This window comes from Emydura macquarii, unplaced genomic scaffold (genome assembly GCF_026122565.2).
Source record: "Emydura macquarii macquarii isolate MOO-44397 ecotype Brisbane River unplaced genomic scaffold, CSIRO-AGI_Emac_v2 contig_2636, whole genome shotgun sequence".
Taxonomy (NCBI): Eukaryota; Metazoa; Chordata; order Testudines; family Chelidae; genus Emydura; species Emydura macquarii.
The window spans coordinates 27,448,357-27,468,664 of record NW_027132773.1 but is presented as its reverse complement, the minus strand read 5'-3'; the positions used below and the strand labels follow the sequence as shown (position 1 = coordinate 27,468,664).

Sequence of the window (20,308 nt, the reverse complement as noted above, 5' to 3'; positions counted from 1 at the left end):
CAAGATTGGCTTCTATTCAGATAGCAAAATCACAGCTTCCTTATTTTTGCGTCTTATTTTTTTAGTTTAAACTTTACATAAGAAGTTATTCAGTGATTTCTTTTATTATTTCTATAATTAGTTTTCCGGAATCATTATAAATCAGACTATCTCTATACTGCCCCCATGTGGAAATGTATGAAAACAATATCAAATTCAATTCCCTTAAAGAAACGGTATGGCACATTCTCTCTTCTGTGCACATACGTAACTCATTAAAATCAGGAGTCACATTTGTGCCTCCTAGCAAACAGGTTTTACTCTTCATCTTCAAACTCTCCAACTCATTACAAGGTAATGAGATTTGTGCTCCTAAAACATTTAGATACCTCAAAATCCCACCACTCTCATTTCTTGTAAAACTTGCACAGTTATAGTAAGAATTTGATCCCCAACGTAATGGCTACAAATTATATTATTTTGATTTTTGACCTCTAAATACATAAGAAATAAAAAATACCACCCTGTCAACTGTTTTAAGATAAAGCTTCATTCTGATTTATTCCTGTATACTGTCATCTTTGTCAGATTGTATTCTTTTACTCATTTCAAAATTACAGCAGTATAAAAGTGATGTCTAAAGAAGGTTTGAACATTTTAATTCCAGTTTTGATGCTATGAATACTTAAAGACAAACCACAAAAATACAAATGTCATTTTCAAATTTTGTAGTGGCATTTAACTATTACATTCACAGATAACAGATGCAAACAAATTATAGTTTACCTGAGAACATGTGAGTCCACATTCTTCAATCCTGGGGATTATCTGGCAATCAGAAGCCCCCAAAATTATTACAAGAAAAATCAGAATATCATCTAGTAGCATCTTAAACTGAAAAAACAAACACCCACACCCTTTGATAAATCCTTTAAAAATAGACCTTCTACTCTGACAACTCTTTCTCTCATGCCAAAACTTAAATACTGTGATATGAATTAGTCCCACCCACAGTACCTCTCAGCTAAACTCCTCCTCTTACTACAAGTCAACATTTCAAAGTTTATTTCCAGAGTTCTGAAATATGCTGGGTGTCTGATCTATGAAGCAAGCTTGACTCACAATTAGAAACTTATGTTCCTTAGTGAAAGCTAATGAAATACACTTTCAGATCTGGTTAATCACAGCGAACACCTTCCTTCTGGATTTCAGTGTCTTTTATTTGAATGAGTCTTAGCAAATGTATTCCTTGTAGAATGTGTGTGTAAATATGATAGTCATGAAAATTGACTAACATTAGCTACTGCCAGACAGGATGTGGGAAGACACTGTGCATGGTCACTGTTCATTCAACGCCATCCTGACCTGCAACACCTTGTTATTCTATTCCTAGAGCAGAGACTTCCAATGTGTAGAAATCAGAAACACAGGGTAGTTAGGCAATCCCTTGGGATTAGGCAAATACACCAGTACTCTGATTCCTCAAGCAGTTTAGCACAATGGAGCAATTGTGTCACAAGATGCTGCTTGCTTCCCTTCAGTATGAAAGACCTTTTTTCACCAAACGTGAGCTTTGAATTTATTTAAAGTACGATGTGACTTTAGTAGAAGCCTTTTGTTCTACCCTCTGGTTTCAACATTTCAGGTTTTACACAAAATTAAGAGGTACACCTACTTTCCCAACTCTGCAAGCAGATTTTAGGTGAGTAACAATCCTTAAATCCCTGCTTCATCTTAACAAAGGGCACAGGAACGCCTTTCTGGGCACTGCCCTGCACTGAGGACAAGCTGCACCACCCCAGTGGGAGCTCCAGGAAGTATTGTGCCAAGGATTGGTGCAATGCCTCATTTATGCTCCTCGGTGCACAGGGAGGAAACACCCACTACTACACCTGTAGATGGAGTACCACATGCATACCCTTCCGCAGCTGGTCAGCAGCAAGATATCAGGCACATCATGTTCATTGCGCTTCAACCTTGGGTTGGGCTTGCTGTGTAGGAGTGTCAGATCTGCCTGCAGATGTCTCCCCAAGAACTTGAGCTTCGTAGGGAATGTCTCCACGGGCACCCCCCAAGACTCCGGCAGTCTGACCAAAGCCTGTCTTAGGACACTCAAATGAGAAATCCGCAAAGCATAAACCTGAGTCTGCTTTGATATCTGAGCACCAGGACACTGTACCACCAGCACCACCTCTATCTGTGTAGACCCATCTTCCCTCGACACAAAGTCAGGTAGCTTCATCATGGAGGTCCTGTATTGCTCCTCAGAGATCGAGGGTCTCTACCCAGGGCCAAATCCCAGGTACACTCTAGAGACTGGTGAGTGAAATCAGTGATACTGTATTCTGCGTCACTGGTCATGTACTGTCTCTACAAGAGATGAAAGCATTGGCAGGAGAGAGTACCAGCTGCCTTCCAACTCATCAGTAATGAACCTCTCAACTCCAAGCTGCTTCCCAATGAGACCTCTGAGACTCCCTCTCTATCCTGGTTCAGAACAGAGAGGCATATCCAGAGACCATCCAGAGTGGTGTGTCCTGGTCATCTCCAAGGTTGTAGTAATATCTTTGACAATTACCATAGGTCCTGCATCAAAATCTGTGAGAGCAACCAGAAAAATTTCTGTGCCACTCCCCAGCATTTGGCACATATGTCATGAGGCACTGGTTTCAACAATGGTACCCTTATACCCTCCTCCCTTGTGTAGAAACCCTCAGCACAACTTGTCAATGTCTTTCGAGACAAAATTGACTCATCATTCTTCCTCATCTGCTCAATCACCGGACTGGGAGCAGGGTGAAGATCAGGATGACAGTGGCACTATTTGGAAGACTTTTCTGACGCTAAATGTATCTTCACTACAGGGGAACAGCAGGACAACAACACCACATGCAAAGACTCAATTTCCCTACAAAGCTGGCTAAATTAGCAGATTTAAAGTTAATACCTGTCCATGTATCTACAAGGACCACAGCTGAGATGACCCTGGATAAAGGAACCCTGTCCAATAGGGTTGCCAAGACCCTGCATCCTGTTTTGTGGCACTGGTTAAGATGCATAACATCTCAGTGTCCCTGTTAAAATGCGAAGAAATGGAAAGCTTCTGCTGCAGGAGCCAGATTTCTGAATGATGGCTGGTTTCCAGGGAGCTCAGTACTTCCTTGCACAGGGCACTTAACCTTCATAACATCAAGAGAAACTGAGAAGTTCTATGGCCCCATTCAACAAGCACCAAAAATTGAACCATTCCAATGCATATAGTCAGCTAGTCACATTCTGTAGCCTGCCCAAGCCAAAGTTTAAATTTCATCTTTTCCCCTCTGTACACAGTGTCAGCTTTGTGGTTTACTGTTTAGCTCTCTCTGGAAGCACGCATGTAAAACAGTCACACAATATACACAGATTCTAACAATGTAATGCTCCTTTACTTAAATGAAGCACAAGAGAGTCCAGCTAATTTAGAAAATATGTTGATGCTATGCCAGACACTACCTTATCCTTCTCTTGGGAGACCATGTGTTCAGGAAAGCAGGTAGGGTCCCGCCTCCTCAAGTTGCTACATGCTGGATTCCTTCTCCATCATGGAGACTTCTTACCCATCTATAATATATATATATATAATATATATATTATATATAATATCTATATATACCCTCTTCCTTGCCCAATGCTTCCTCTTCTTGTGTGGCTCTCCTTGTGCATATGCCCTCCCTTCCAACACCTGGCTTCCTTTGTTGTGTCTTTTGGTAACTTTCCACCACTCTCCTCTTCCCCACTCCCTTCAGACAGATGAGAATGTATTTTTTCCCTTCAGATCAGTGGTACTTTCACATATCCATTGTGGTCAAAGCAAAATCATTCTCATTGTCCTCAGCCTGGAGTATACCTATTGCATGTCCTGTCAGCAGTGGTGGATCCACATACATACAGGTTTTCCACAGCACATGATGCATCACATAATATCATTCAGAATTCATAAGTTGTACAGACAGAGCCCCCAAATGGTCACAGCCCGCAATAAACACAAATTAGGACTTATACGTAATATACAAGATGCTCTAATGGCATTTACCGATAACGTGCATTTACTGGAAACCCTATGATTTTGACTTTGTGGTCCTTGGATTTTCATTACTGAGTGTAGGGAAACTGTCAGAGAGATCTGTTTCTGAATCAGTCTTATGAATATGATCTCTCTTCCCTTTGTCTTGCTAATAGGCTTAAATTTTTGCATTTCCAAGTATTCATATTTCAAATTGTACAGCATGTCCATCAATAAAAACAACATTGCAGAGCTGACAGTATACCAGAAATATTGTGGGTGCAGCACAGAACTTGCATCTTAGGGGCAGGGGGAGCTCCGGTGGTTTTCAGCCACCTTTGTATCTCCTCCCCCCAATCCCGTACTGTCTTGTGGAATGGAGACCTCCCAGCATAACTTAAATAGTCCTAGGAGCCAGTCTAAATTACAGCAGTTTCCCAGGGCTTTCCTATGATCTACTGCACTGCCTGGAACCTCTGCAGCACCATGTGCTGTGGCCTACCCCAGCAGGCCCCCCCAAGCAAGGATTTGCAAGTCAAAGGGCAGCCTTACACAGACCCTGTGCAGGAGGAATCCTCCCTGGCTGGATATGGGGCTTTTAGGGCCCCTTTATGCCACTCTGGCCCTTTTACGCAGAGTACATGGGGCCTAAGTGGGGGTGATCATCTAACCCCAAATAAAGACACTGTATGCTGTACAGCAGGTAGTTTTGGTTCACATTTCAATTTTAGTGAGCTGACCATATCTTGTTCCATTCTGGTTGATCATTTACATATTACAAGATACTTTTTTTACTGGGATTCAAGATTACCATTCTCATATTTATTAATGAGGTCTGTTTGCATGCCTCTTTTGATATTAGGTGACCTTAAAAGACATCTGTATTTTGTATAATTGGGATCATCCATTATGGTTCCCAGACAATTTGCTTGGTCTTGGATATTTTTATAGTATTTCTTCTGCATAGCCTTTCTTCTCCCTGAAGTCCTACCCATTGTCTGCCGCTTTTATTGCAAATACAAGTCGTTTTAATGAAAGAATAGCATTTAATTTGTCATCTCCTATTCCCCCGCTTGCTTTTTTACATGAAAAGGGTGCATTTGGCACCCTCAATTTAGTTTGGGTAGGAAAAAAAAAATCTCTAGAAGAGGTCAGTACTTCAGAACCTGGAATATGTAATCACAGTCAGACTGCCAGCATTTTTCAAGGGTCTTGTGAGCCTACCCCCATTCTCTGTCTCAGACAGTTCACGGAAATAGATTTATCCAGCCACTTGCAACTTGATCCTAACTGTATGAGTGGCCACTGGAGTCAATATGTAGTGACTCTCATGAGTGATAGCAATAAAACTTTCTTTAAGGCTGGCCCATGTCATGTCTGGAGCTAGTTAATAAAGATCAGTCTTACTCCAGCGTGATGTACCCTTGTCACTCTAACAATATGACAGAACTACCCCAAAAACCACTGGGCCTCTTGTTGGGGTTAGTGGCAGAACCAACCCTTCCTGACTTTTAAAACCAGATTGAACAAAACACTAGAAAATGTACTGGAATAAAAAACCCTGCAATAGCAGCAAGATGAATTGGTTGGTATAACAGGCAGTTTCTATCACTAGTATTTCTTACATTTTGATCTATGAAACTCTTTGTGCCTCTTGTGCTTTGGAGATGTAGAGTCTGATTTTACGCCCATTCCTGGTTGTGGAATACCTTATTAGGAATTCTGCACCAGCTATTCCTGACAAAATGGGAACTGGATTGTGGTAGGTACTGTAGAGAGACTCCAATAAGCTCCCTGAGGAATCCCCAAGATCCTCTAAATATGGGGTGGGTTCTTTCCTGACTGATAAATGGCACAGACGTCTGTCAGCTAAAGATCTTTAAAGGGTCCACAACCCACCACTGGAAGATAGGCTGTTCCATGGATCACAGACGAAGTCCATTCCTTGGTCAATTCAGGAAGAAAAACAAAGAATATGGAATCATTTTACCACTAAATGTTGTCACATTAATGGTAGGGAGGTAAATGGCAGTATTAACTGGATCACCTTGGCTGACATAATAGACATGCGGATCATGGAAAAGCAGTAAAGTACCATATAGCCCAAAGTTTGGGGATGACATCCTGAGAATATATTTTGTAAAAAGGCACTGACCATAATCATATCTTCCTTCCTCCCTCAGATGTGTCTCCAAGAAAATGATATCACAATGTGGGGTTTGGTTTTTTTTACATTACATTACGTTATGTGCTAGTGAACAGGTTGGCAAGCCCGTCCACTTCCATTCACTGACAAACAAGAATGTTTACAGTTGATTAAACTCTTGTTTACAAGATTGCCATCATGCAGGAGATTGCAGATGTAGAAATGGAGAGGGTGTTGTATGGCATGAAAGAAAATCTCACTGTATTTCTCTGAGTTTTCTGTACAGCTGGATCCAGCATATTGGCCACAAAGTTGCTGTAACAGTAAACTTTGTTAATTGGCTTTTGTGTAATCAGTTAGTCTCCTATGCAGCCATGGTTTACAACAATCTCCAACTTTTGCAGCCCAGGGCCTTTAAATGTTATCTTTGAGTTACTCAGGGCAAGAAATTTTTCTTCAACATCTGCTTATGCAAGCCTTATACAGTTCTATTTTTGTTTCAAAAAATGCTTTTCAAAGACTGGAGTACTCAGAATGGACTCATAAGTTTTCAGGGAAGACATTGCTATGAATAGTTATCTTGTTGCCTGTCGCCTTCTTTTCAGGGGTAGAGCAAACATTCATAGGTAAATATGAACTTCCTTGCAATACTGTTGCACAAAAGGAGCTGCACCGTTTACAGGTTTTCTCCATCTGGAAAGTGTCTCCACAAACTAAGCATGGGATCTTCTTGTTGCTGTTCTGCAAACCTTTAGAAAAAGAGAGCAGTCATTAATCAACTCACATTTCAACTGAATTCCATATTTTAGAAGTCCTTGTTATACAAAATCACAATGAACCCTTCAAACACTGCTTTCAGTTATACCATATAGCACTTTTTTAATAGTAAAACAGGGTTACATGGGAACTGTACATCTCAGGTATACATGCAAACGCTGTTAATACATGAAAAGAACTGTGTATATACCACAAGGAAACTATTCTGTAAGTGTTGGATGTGTGTATAAGCCTTTAGGCAAAAGGTTTCAGGTGACAGTGAAAGATGCTCATTCACTCCAACTCTTGGCAAACTGAACACCATATATCACATCCTTAAGTTATGTTTTTAAAATACACCTAGCAGTATTAGTAGGAAGAGGAACCCTTGTTGGAAATCCCCCAGAAAATGATCATGATGATAATACTTGGCAGGTATGTAACACATAACATTTGCAGCATGTTCTACAAACAATGGGATTTTTCTTTAACTTTTTAGTGAATTTAGAACTTATGAAATGTTAGGGTTTATAGGCCTTTAAACTGAAATCCTCTTCTTATCCACAGAACAGGTATAGATGACAGCAGCAACAGCACCTCCCATTGCCCTGATGATGAGTTTCAAAAATGACCCAGAGAACCACAGAAGTTCAGTATCCATGCTTGCTTAATCTTTGAACTCTCTGACAATTAGGTTCCAGTTCCATGCTAGAAGACAGTGATTTTGTAATGTGAATATCAGTCCACTGATGTGTAGCCCCCAAATAGCCATCAGCCATGACCAACAGCCTCAAACTATGGTCACTACTGACATGGACTACATGTGAACTAGTGATGTAGAGGTGAAAGTCTCCATCCTCCAGTACCGAGCTCTTGAGCCATTCAGAGACAACGGGAGGTTTAATGAGACTAACCAGCTATCACTAGCAGAAATAATAAGTACTTGTGACTTTAACACAGGAGAAAAATGACTTGGAAGTTATTGTGGGAAGCTTCATAGAAACGTGCTCAATAAGCAGTGGTAGTCCAAAAAAGCAAACAAAACGGCACGCTGTATAAGAAATGCAACATAAAAAAATCCTCAAAACATGATATACTATTATATAAAATGCACAAATGGTATGCCCTCACCCACACTATTGTGTCTCATTCTGGTCACTCTGTCTCAAAAACAATACTGCAGAAATACAGGGAATTGAGAGGCAAGCAGCAAAAATTATTAGAGACATGGAAAGAGTTCCATGGGAGAGACTGAAAAGTTTGGGGATATTTATATTAGAGAGACAAAGAATAGGGAATACAATACCAGTATATAAATAACTAGCTAAGCAATTCAAAAATGTATACAGTATACCTAACTTCTATTTTCCTGCTAAATGTACTGTCTATGTAATTTACAGTGAAATAATGCTAAACAACAGATATTACCTGATATTTTAGAAGGCTGAAGTAAAGGCCAGTCCAAGGGATTTATATTTTGAAAGGTAGGCACTGTTTGATTTATTCTGCGAAAGCTTGAATCTGTTATTCCTTTTGCCTTGTTTATATACTGCACATGTTTCATCTCTGTGATACTTTGCGTAGGATGAAAAACTAAGCTTGGAAAATCTATGTGCCCAGTGGATTTCATGTGTACATCCCTCACTTTACAACTTTTCCCTGGTGGCCGCTTGAGAGACTTAGGTAAAGTGCAAAAAATAGCTTTTTCGATTTTCATTTTCAGGCTTTGCTTGTTGTTTACAGTTCCTATCGATTCTCCTTGTTTTTCATGATTAGGTGAGGCATACTGAGTTGTCTGTTGCTGTATGGTTGCTAATGTTTCTAGAAAATTAAAATTAGTGATGGGAGCAGCTTTCTGCCTTGATCTCTTAATACCAACTCCTTCCACAAAAAGGTCCGTAACATTGAACGGAGGCAGATCCAAAAGAGGCTTGAGAGACACAAAAAAGAAATTAAATGTTTCAACAGAATCATACAATATTAAATTATAAATGAAGATACTACAGTTCCATGGACTAAATCTGTTTATAAAATGGGATCATATGCAGTATGTGTGATGAAGGATTCCATGCCACTGTGACAAAAACTGCACAATTTGGAACTTACTAAGGCTACTAATTTCCACATGCTATTTATTTTTCCACAATGGGCCTAGCACATTGACCATAGGAAAATGAACAAAATAATAATGTAAAACTACTGAGACTTCTGCTTTATACTAAACTCTGTTTTATGGTTACTTCAGTCTATCAAATCCATCACTCCTGCCTGTCTGTATCATCCACTTGTTGCACCCTGTCTGAGATTATAAATTCTCTGGGCCAGTGTCCCTCTTCTTCGATACTGCGGAGCCTAGCACAACAAAGCTCTGAGCCTTGACTGCGGCTCCTTGGTGCTTCAGTACTGGAAATAGTAAACTATAACAACAATCATGATCAATAAGGTGAAAGAAACTTTTCAACCCAATAAAATCCTCCCCACTCAACCCACTGTTCAGAAAAAAACTGGGATAAAGACAAGCCTTGCAGCATGCCCTGTAGGTTGAAATTAAGAATGACAGACTATGTCCAGGACCGTTCCCTTAGAATGCCCGGCTCCAAACACAATATATGACTCTAGGGATTGAGCATCCCAGCAGATCTCCACTTTCTGGGTAAAACATAGTCTCAGACAAACTTACAAAAGCCACAAAAGGAGCTTAACAGTTCAAAATCAACACCTTGAGCAGTACCCAGAAACAAACAAAGCCAGTACAGGTGTAATATGCTTCCTGCAAAATACTACTAAGAAAGCAGGTATTTATTAGAGCTGGTCAAAAAATTAAAAATAAAAATATGTGGGGAAAGTCAGCATATTCAAACAAGTTTTAATTGCATTGTTTTTGCTTTGTTTGTTTGTTTGTTTTCCTAATTCTCCCAGAATATTTCTTTTAATCTTAATTCTGGTGATGAAATCAGAAATTTTCAAAACCTAATTTTTACTATTTAATAAAACGTAACCATTTGACTAAACTGGCCAATCAATACCAAATTGTGGCAAAACCAAAAAGTGGGTGGAGATGAGGTGGACAGACAATGGCCTAAGCAGCCTGTGGATTAACTATTCTGCATGTCCGCTGCAACCTCCACTGCACCCAGCATAGATCAAAGCCACGATCCTGTAAACACATATGCACATGATCAACTTTATGCACATGGGATTACTCATGTGCATAAGTGTTTGCAGGATAAGAGCCTGAAGTCGTATCTGACTGGTTCAAGTTCCAAAGACAGCATGCAGTAAAACTGCCATCTCCTCTCCCTCAAGTATTTTCCCCTCTGGGGCACAGCAAGCCAGCATTTGCACCATATTCACTTCTGGGACTGCAAGCATTTTATTTAATTTATTTTAACTAAATAACTCATTTATTGTACTCTGTTCTTCTTCACTTTAGAGATATCATTCAGAATAAAAAACAGAACACTAAAATAATTTACTAATTAATATGAAGATTAACATTGGCTTCAGTCAATTGCATTCAGTTGCATATGGCACTAGAATACAGCATCCTGTTTCTTCCACTCTAAGAACTCTGGATCAGATTAGCATGCTACATAGTTACCAAATGACCAATCCTTTTGAAGCAATAAAGTTATAGCCATTACTCATCAGAAGTGGTTAACACTGGGAAAAGAAGTGTTTTGTTTCAATGATCTCAAACACACAAAAGACAAAATCCAAAATTCGGTACCTGATTGGTGAATGGGAAGCATTTGTCAGCCTAATTAGCCAGAGGCTATATACAGGCCCAGGCAAAGGAAGTAAGGAGAGAAGCCAGAGGATGGAAGGTGAGCAGAGGCTCTTCCTGCCTGGTGGCAGAAGCTGAGAAGTCCCTGAGGCTGCTAGCTCAAGCTGTGTATCGTAAGAAGGTGGTGGAACTGCACGCTGTAAATAAACTGCGCCGATGAATGCTGAACTGGAAGGTCTTTAAGTGGTTTGTGAGCCAGCGGCAGGGGCAGAGGCGCACTGCTACACTCCTCATTCAACCATGGAGCAGACACGCCATGAGATGCAGAGAGCTGAGTGCAGGATGCAGAGTGCGACTGTGATTCTGTGTGAGCAGATCGGGAAGGAGAGGAAGGCATATGGGAAGCTGAATCAACAGTGTGAGAAGGTGAGCTCATCTTCATTGCCCTGTCATAGATGAAGATGAGCTTGATCCGATCCGCTTTCAACTTGAAGATGACCTGTGGAATGGTTGGGATCAGAGGAAAAGCATAATGGAGAGCCAATTGGAGTCTGGACTGAGGCCCCTTGAGAGCAGAACAGCCAGCATTTCCTGCTGTCCCTTGTAGCAAACTGTCAGAATGCCCCATGCTGCAAAGATGACTTGCAGAACACTAGGCTTCAGCAACCACTCATGGTTCAGGGAAAAATTCCTGCTGAGATTGTCTGCAAAGTGATTCCAGAACCTGGGCAGTGATCAGCTATTGAACTGATACTCTCATCAAACCAGAACTGCCACAACCTGATTGCCTTTTGGCAGAGCATCCTGGAGTGTGCTCCCCTTGCCTGTTCCCATAATACATCATGTTGGTATTGTCAGTAAGTATGTGAACTACTGAACCCTTGATGCAGCCTAGGAAACTGAGACAGACGTTGTAGATGGCCTAAAGCTCCAAGACACTGATATGCAGTGGAGCTTCTTGCTCCAATCACGGACCCTGAACCGTCAGCATCTCAAGATTCACTTCCCAACCTATCAGGGCGGTGTCAGTGACAGCAGTCCTAGCTGGTAAGGGTGGGATGAAGGGAATGCTTTAACATACATTCCCCTGAACCGTCCACCACTGGAAGGAGTCCAGGATTGATGGAGATAGGAGAACCAACCTGTCCAGAGGGGAAGGGTTGGATGGTAAACAGTCCTGAGCCACATCTGCAGAGGGCGATGGCACAACCTTGTGAATTGAACCACTTGTATGCATTGGGACATGTGGCCTAACAGTCTCCAGTACATAGTGAGGCTACATCTACACTGACGGCAGCAAATTCGCCACCGTCAGATTGATTTTTCCAGTTCGACTGAGTGGCAATGAAGACATGCTCAATCGATCCTGAAGTTGATCTAATAATACCACCTCCAAAAAAACTGTAGCACTGCGTCAATGGGTATGCATTTCCCGTTGGCACAGCATAGTGGATATGGCGTGCAAAATGGACATTATGAAGTTGACGGGAGTTACTCAAGCTACTCTACTTAGCTTGCATAACTCCCGTCAACTGCCGCTGAATTTGCCGGTCAGTGTAGACCAGGCCTAATTGTCATGGAAGGCTGAGACTGCAGATTGAGACAAAGGCTACAGATTGTCTAGAAACAGTCAATTGGCGGGAATGCTCTTGAATTTCTAGAGTCTATTAGGGCCCCAATAAACTCGATTTTCTGCATGGGGATCAAGATTGACTTTCCTGTGTTTAGGATGAGACCCAGGCAGTCAAGTAAGTGCAGTGTGATGCGTACATGAGAAAGGACTTCTTCCCTGGACTTGCCCCTGAGCAGCCAACTCTCCAAATACATGAACACATGGATTCCCTTTTTCCTGAGGTACACTGTCACCACGACCATACATTTGATAAAAACCCTGGGGGTGGAAGACAGCCCGAAGGGAAAGACTGTGAACTGAAAATGGCAATTCACCATGACAAACCAGAGAAATCTTCTGTGGCTCAGGAGAATCGCCACATGGATGTAAGCATCCTGAAGGTCCAGAGCAGCAAACCAGTTGTTCGGAGGCAATGTAGGGAGGATAGTTGATAGGGTGACCATACAGAACCTCATGTATCTATTTGTTGAGGTTGAGGAGGCCGAGAATAGGCCCTCCTTTGGGTTTGGGAACCAGGAACTACCAGGAATAGAAGCCCTGACACTGGTGTTCCAGAGGAACTTCCTCCACTGTTTCCAAGGCCAGTAAAGAGCAGACCTGCTCGAGGAGCAGTATCTCATGAAAGGGGGCCTGAAGAGGGATGGGACGGGAAGATGGTTTGGAAGAGTGAAGAGGAACTGGATAGTTTATCCTGATTAGATGGTGCACAGGACCCAGTTGTTGGTTATAATCAAGTCACATACATCGTAAAGCCAAGTTGGCCTGTCCCCGAACAGAGGCAGGGTAAAGGAAGTGATGACCAAGAAATCAAAGTGGGTACTTGGGGAGTACTAGGGGAGAGTGTATTGACTGGCTGAAAGCCAGGACCAAATGTCTCCTCCTCTTGGATCTATGCCCTTTCTGGGGTAATCTCACTGTCTCAAGCGGAAAAAAGGCTCCCCAAAGGTGCAATGTGGACAGTATTATTGCTGTCTGCACTGACAGTGTATACATCCCCAAGGAACATAGGGTGGCCCAAGAATTCTTGAAAAAGTGCAGGGTCTCATCCATCTTGTCTGAAAACAACATCTGACATCGAAGGGCAAATCCTCTATAGCCTGCTGCACATTAGGAGCAATGCCCAAATTCTGCAGCCAGGACTCCCTTCTTATGGTCACCGCAGAGGACAAAACTCTGGCCAAAGTGTCCATGATGTCCTATACAGACTGCTAACAACATCTTGACCACTAAACAGCCTTCACTGACTAACTCCCAAAATTGCTCTCTGGAGGTTTCAGGCAGCTGGTCTGCAAACTTAGACATAGCTGTCCAATTTACAAAGTCACATTTGGACAACAATGCCTGCTGGTTCGTGACCTGCATTTGCAGGGCTGGGATAGTGTAAATCTTCTTGCCCATTAACTTCATCCTTTTGGAGTCCTTGTCCTTAAGAATGGACTTAACCCTGCCCTGCCGGGCTCTGTTATTCACTCCAGTTATGACTAGGGTGTTCGAGGCTGGAAGGGAGTAAAAACCCTCAAATCCCTGCACTAGGACTGTGCGCTTTGCAGTAGGTGGTACTGAAGTCGGCGTGCTCCAGAGGACTTCTACAGACTCTAGGAAAGCACCGTCAATAGAGAAGACTACTTCCCCAGGAGCAGATGGCTGCAGAATATCCACTAACTTATGGGAGTTCTCCTGCAGGAACCCTGCCTGAATGCCCAGGGAAGTGGCCACACACCGCAAAAGGTCCTGAAAGGCAAGTACGCTGGTGCCAGAAACAATGTCGACCCCAAAGTCAACAGCAGTACCAAAACAGCTGATGGTTTGAAGAGAAGGGCAGTAAAAGTTGCCACAGTAACATCTGCAGTACCAACTGCAATGGTGCCAAAGAATTTCCTGTTGCTGAGATTCCTTTTACTGGTATTGGCCCTGCTTCCACAGACTGAGGAAGGGGAACATCGGGGTGCCATGCAACAGACCCCAGGGTTCAGCGGCCTCTTCCACCTATGGGGCTATAAATGACACCGTTCTGGCCAAGTCATGGACCAAAGGACAGGTCGTGATGGAAGAACAGAGGATGTCTGTAGCCACCTGGTATGCTGCCAACATGAAAACAGTCGGTGCTGGTGTCACCCTCATCGGTACTAGACTCAGTGGAAGTACCAAGGCCAGAAAAGGAGTCAATGATACAGGGTCTCTAACCCCTATACTTGGTACCAGGGAGTGGTTAGAGGCACGTGTGCCATTCTGCACACCAGCACTAACCCCATGCCAGTCCACACTCTTCCTGAGAGAGGTGGGAGAGTCCCCATGAACCCTGGAGCAGTCTCAGTTGGTCTTATGCAACTTTTTCCTCACCACACTCGATGGGGAATGGCTCCTCTGTCTCTTCGGAGAGGTGCCCACACCAGAGTGCGAGGCAGACGCACTCTTGGAACCTGAGGGCAACCTCTGATCCAGTGAGGGCCTCGGTGCTAAGGTAGGACACGTAGTCTGTTCAAGGAGGTGTTGTTTTATGGAAGATCCCCAGTCACTTGAGTCCATTTCATGAACGATCTACAGATTGAACACCACTCCTTGACATGGGCCTCACTCTAGCACTACATGTGGGAATTGTTCTTAGGGGTCATTCCCCCACACAATGAACAATGATTAATGGTGAGGTCATCACATGGGAAAAGCCCTGCACATCTGTGGATATCCACTTTATATCCACAGACCATGTTTGCAGGTCGCAGATTGGATGTGGATACAAATTTTTTATCTTCACAGAGCTCTAGGAATACTTCACTAAACACAAGTAACACTAATTAATGGTTTTCCTAAGTATATACAACTAGAAAAAAATATTAAACCAGTAAGAGAATGAGAGGTTAAGACCACAGAAAGCTCTGACTCCAGTCACAGGCGGTAAGAAGGAACTGAGGGGGGTCAGGGAAGTACTGCTTCATATAGCCAGGGGAGGGGATATGACCACGAAGTGTGAGTGCTGCTCCTCTACCGGTACTGCTAAGCAAAGTTATCTGGCTTTGGTGCACTGGGCGCGCACACACCTAAGTGGAATACACAGCTGCATCTACTCAAAGAATGCTAATTAGATTTTAAAACAATCACCAAACTAAATTCCATCTGATTATTGAATGATGTAGAATTATTTGTACCTGTCTCCAGAGAAGTTCAAATTTTCCAGTGTCCCAGTTTTTGTCACGTTTCTTCTCAATAACTACCTTAATTGTGTCTTCTTGTACCTGCGCACATAGCTCTGCTGTGACTGGTGTAGAAGGGAACATTGTTGGGCTAGTATTTATTTCTATCAACCATGGTTTAAAGTCTTCTCCAAGAATAAAGTCTGCCCCATACAGCTCAAAACTGCTCTTCCGGGCTTCGACACTCTCTTGAGCCATTCTCATGGTGTAGGTAATGGCTTTTTTCATGGATGGATAGATAACATTTCGCCACATATTGCCGCGACCTCTCTTTTGTAAGTACTCCTGAAATTTGGTGCTTGTCCACATATTGTGCCATGGCAGTAGAGGATTTCGGTCTGCAGCATTTTTGTAATGCTTCTGAATAGAATTATTGCATAGATGAATGGAGCTGTGAAGAGAACCACAATTATAGCCAGGCAGCAAATGATACATAAATGATACTTAACTGAAAAAATGCAAACATATTACATTAAAACAAATGATCTTCATATTAAAATCTCAGGGTTTTGATTATTAAACCAATTTTCAGTTTCCTTCGTTAATTCCTTTCTAATGAGAAACAAAGGATGGTCTTGTGGTTAAAACACTGGCCCAGGCCTCAGTAAAACTAGGCTCAGTTTCCACCTCTGTCACGCTCTCTGTTTGTGTCCTGGAGCAAGTCACTTAAGTTCTCTGTGCCCCAGTTCCCTGCCTATAAAATGGAGATATAATCCTTCCCTATCTCAGAGAGGTGCTATTAAGATACGTTCGTTAATGGTCGTGAGGCATTGTGATGTGTGCCATGTAAGTATCCTGACAGACAGAGAGAGCATCTAGAATAGGTTAATTTACCAGATATCCTGCCACTCCCAGTCGCTGGTATGGCTCTTGTCAAAAATGTGTTCCCCTGGATATATTTAACACTTGTTCAATTTTAATAAGTGGTATAGAATTTCCCCAAATAACTCCCACAGTTCACCTATAATTTTTCTTGAATATTTGATAAACAGACTATACCATGCATAAAAACAAACATCCTCTAGTATTCTAAAATGCTGTAAAATTCTGTTTTCTGCAATAGTCAGATGGATGAGGCACAGTAAGAAACAGTGTTTTAAGTTATGGCAATCACTGACTGACATCATGAGTCTAATTACAGCACACCACAATGAATCCCTGTTCACTTACTGTAACGAAATGCAACTTTAGAAAATCATCAGAAAGTCAATGCATTAGCATAGACTGGTTTAATGAAATTTTAACAATACCATTATTCCATGGTCAAAATTCAGGGACCTGACATACTGTAGAATTTTTCAGCCTGTTTATTCACTATTCTGTATACCTAAATTTTTGTTTATACTTCCTTGGTTACCTGTCTAGATTGTCTAAGGAGAAACGTTGTGTAGAAAATCTCAGATAGCTTTCTTTATAGAACCATATAGTCAGAGGGTTCCAGTCAGTGACAAGAAACCACTGTCTAATGTCAAATTTAGTATCATAAATTAGCAATGGTGTCTCAATGTACTTCTGTACCACCCACTTGTGGTCCTTTACTGGAAATTGATCTGTTGCTTCTACTAGCTTCAGAATATCATCCAGTCTATTTTTGCATACTATTTCTGGAAGAGAAAAAAAAACAAATGTTAGAGTTTAATAATAAAGTATGCAGCTGACACTATATGAAAATGAGAGATTATACATGAATAAGAATTTCCACTTACCCTACTTATATATAGTGGAATATTGATAGATCATCAGGAAGAGACCTTTTATGGTAGAATTAAACAACACAAGCAAACAACACTCCTCCCCAGTTTCCCTGCATTAATTATGTTGTTTAAACCTTCATCATTTAGACAAACAAAGACATATACTGTACCCAACCCCTGAAAGACTTACCTGTAACCTAGCAATTATGGGCCCAATCCAGCAAAGCACTGACGCACATGCTCAATGTTAAGCACGTGAGTAGTTCCATTGACCTTAACTGAAATGACTTTCATTGAAATCAATAAGACTGCTCAATGCTTGCATTTCAGCACGTACTTAAAGTTCTTTGCTGGATCACAGCTACGTTGCTCCCAAATTTCAAGTTTCCATCACCTCCTGGTTAGGTGCACTAGTGCTCTTCAAAACTGTCACAGAATTTTATAATGGCAAAAGTTCATGGATTCATAGATTCCAAGGCTGGTGGAACTACTGTGATCATCTTGTCTGACCTCCTGTATAACACAGGCCATAGAACTTCACCAAAATAATTCCTAGAACACATCTTTTAAAAAAAACATAGTCTTAATTTAAAAATTGCCACTGATGAAGAATCTACCATGACCCTTGGTAAACTGTTCCAATGGTTAATTATCCTTACTGTTAAAAATGTACACTTTATTTCCAGTCTGAATTTGTCTAGCTTCAACTTCCAGCCATTGGATCATGTTACATTTTTTTTGCTACACTGAAGAGACCCATTATTAAATATTTGTTCCCCATGTAGGTATTTGCAGCCTGATCAAGTACCCTTTAATCTTCTGTTTATTAAGATAAAAGATTGAGCTCCTTGGTTCTATCACTATAAGGCATGTTTTCTAGTCCTTTAATCATTGTATGGTTCTGAACCCTCGCCAATTTACCAGCATCCTTCTTGAATGGTGAACACCAAAAATGGACACATTATTACAGCAGCCAGTGCCAAACAGGGATGTAAAATAACCTCTCCACCCCTCAAGATTCCTCTGTTTATGCATCCAAGGATTGCATTAGTCCTTTTGGCCACAGTGCTACACCGCAAAATCATATTCAGCTGATTATCCACCATGACTGCCAAGTCTTTTTCAGAGTCACAGCTTTCCAGGATATAGTCCACTATGATTCCATATCAGACTATTGTTTTCAAAGTTCAGTGGTGAACAGCTAGAAACAAAAACTTCATTTTTTCATTTTCCTATCCTCTAGAAATACTATGAATTGGAAGAATGTATATTTTGCTGTGAAAGTCAGGAGGGCAACTCTTGGAAAAAATCATGTTCATACAATCTACATTTAGCTAGAATTTATAAAATTTTGCGTTTTTAAGACTCCATAGTAAAAAAAACCTCAATACATCACATATAATACGAAATAACAATCTTTTTGGCAGTTCTTTGTTACACTTCATTATAAATAGTTTTAGATTCACTTCATTTTCTATGAGGTGTTTTCCCCTCCACATCCCCCATCTCAAAAGGGGCAGAATAGTTTCTGCTCAAATGTAATTAAAAAAATTGTTCCCAGACTCAGAACAAATATGTATCATTTCAACCTGAAAGGTAAAAGTTTGACTTTCAGATTTTGCATTCTATTCATCAGTTTTAAGTATTTGATTAATTTTCCCTTCTGTCTTTCCTTCCGCAAGATACAAAAGTAACAGAGGTAAGATGCTGAAAAATAACTCTTGCATAAACAGTGGGAAAGGTTCTGACTGGAAATATTTATGCAATTATGAATGGGCTTTGTGGAACGAATGGCAGATGTACACAGAACATTTACAAGTTGCCTCTCCAGATGATACCCTACAACTTTGGGTAATAATAAACACTTTAAATTAAAAAACAAAAGAAGCTCTTACCTCTGCCACGAGATTTTGCTCCTGGTTTAATAATCCAGATATTGTGGTTACCTTCTATGTCTTGCTGTGGGTTTGTAGACATGATTTTGCTCAGAATTTTTTGACATTGTGTAATGTAATTATGTGCACTACAAATGACAGCACCTTCACTACAAACAAACAACATTTTTAAAGGTAATACTTTATACATAACTATTTTATAAACTTAGCTTATATAGTTAGCAATATTGTTTTGTTTTTCTAAAGTACAGTATGAGGTGTTTCTTTCTGCAGTGATAAAAAGTATTAGATTATGGTTTTATAGAAATAAGTCTTACAGGTTATTGAGCTAATTTATTTTGGGTATTGCCTCCTCCCCTCCTCCTGCACCCAGGCTAAGAGAGCAATTGTGTGGAAGTCAGTATAACAAGATACAAATTTATTGTATGGTCAAATAGCAATATGACTACATCATAAATTTCCTTAATTACATTGGGCTCTTATGTTAGTATTCTGCTATTTCTATTGTTATTATGTTCTGAATGTCAGCCTAATTTTACTTTCAAAGTCAATTAGAAACTTAGTTCCAGGAAGATTGAGAAGTTCCGCTTTAGAGCTAAAGCATTTTCAATCAGCAAACTAGGGAAGGGCAAACAGGCTGACGTTGATTATATTGATAGTCAGAAGTTCTATTATTAACGAAATAATCTGTTTATAAGTTCCAGAGGGGTAGCCATGTTAGTCTGTTTTTAGCAAAACAGTGAGAGTTCTGTGGCACCTTAAAGACTAACAAATTTATTTGGGCATAAGCTTTCATGGGCAGAAACCCACTTTGCCGGATGCAGCATCTGACGAAGTGGGTTTCTGCCCATGAAAGCTTATGCCCAAATAAATCTGTTTATAAAAACTTGCAATAGGAATAATGGGGTAACATGAACTATGAAAAGCATAGGAATGAAGTTAATTGAAGACTGAAAGAAGAGAGATTTTTTTTCTTTAAATAATATATAGAGGGGTTAGATCCAACATGTAGGCAGCCTGGGCAGCATGAGAAGAATTGGCACCCAGTAAATGAACACTAGGAAAATCAAACCCAGTCTCACTTTTCTTTTCTTTTTTTCTAGACCTTTTAATTGCATAGACAGCCTAAAAATAAAGAGAGATATGTTTTCACAAATAGTGTCTAATCAAAATCATGGAATATAAACTCTTCAAGGCAGGGATTGTGACGATGTTGTGCATATGTATGGTATGCAGCACACTTTTTGA

At 40.9% G+C, this 20,308-nt stretch overlaps 2 protein-coding genes across 7 annotated transcripts in view; both read right to left on the bottom strand.

The window, feature by feature from the left end:
• IL17REL (interleukin 17 receptor E like) overlaps positions 1–1,032 on the bottom strand; it is a 62,109-nt gene extending 61,077 nt beyond the window's left edge. For 5 of the 6 annotated variants that reach the window (XM_067564359.1, XM_067564360.1, XM_067564361.1 and 2 more), the window contains exon 1: positions 766–1,032. In XM_067564359.1, the coding sequence (XP_067420460.1) occupies positions 766–867 (102 nt within the window). In that variant the 5' untranslated portion in view covers positions 868–1,032. The remainder of the gene's footprint in view (positions 1–765) is intronic. The other variant, XM_067564364.1, reaches the window with a different exon arrangement.
• Positions 1,033–6,079: 5,047 nt separating this feature from the next.
• The window catches only part of TTLL8 (tubulin tyrosine ligase like 8), a 40,147-nt gene continuing 25,918 nt past the window's right edge, over positions 6,080–20,308 (bottom strand). Inside the window, exons 11-15 of the mRNA XM_067564358.1 lie at positions 19,061–19,209; positions 16,829–17,075; positions 15,427–15,862; positions 8,352–8,853; positions 6,080–6,916 (exon numbers count right to left, since the gene is read on the bottom strand). Of these exons, the coding sequence (XP_067420459.1) occupies positions 6,708–6,916; positions 8,352–8,853; positions 15,427–15,862; positions 16,829–17,075; positions 19,061–19,209 (1,543 nt within the window). The 3' untranslated portion in view covers positions 6,080–6,707. The remainder of the gene's footprint in view (positions 6,917–8,351; positions 8,854–15,426; positions 15,863–16,828; positions 17,076–19,060; positions 19,210–20,308) is intronic.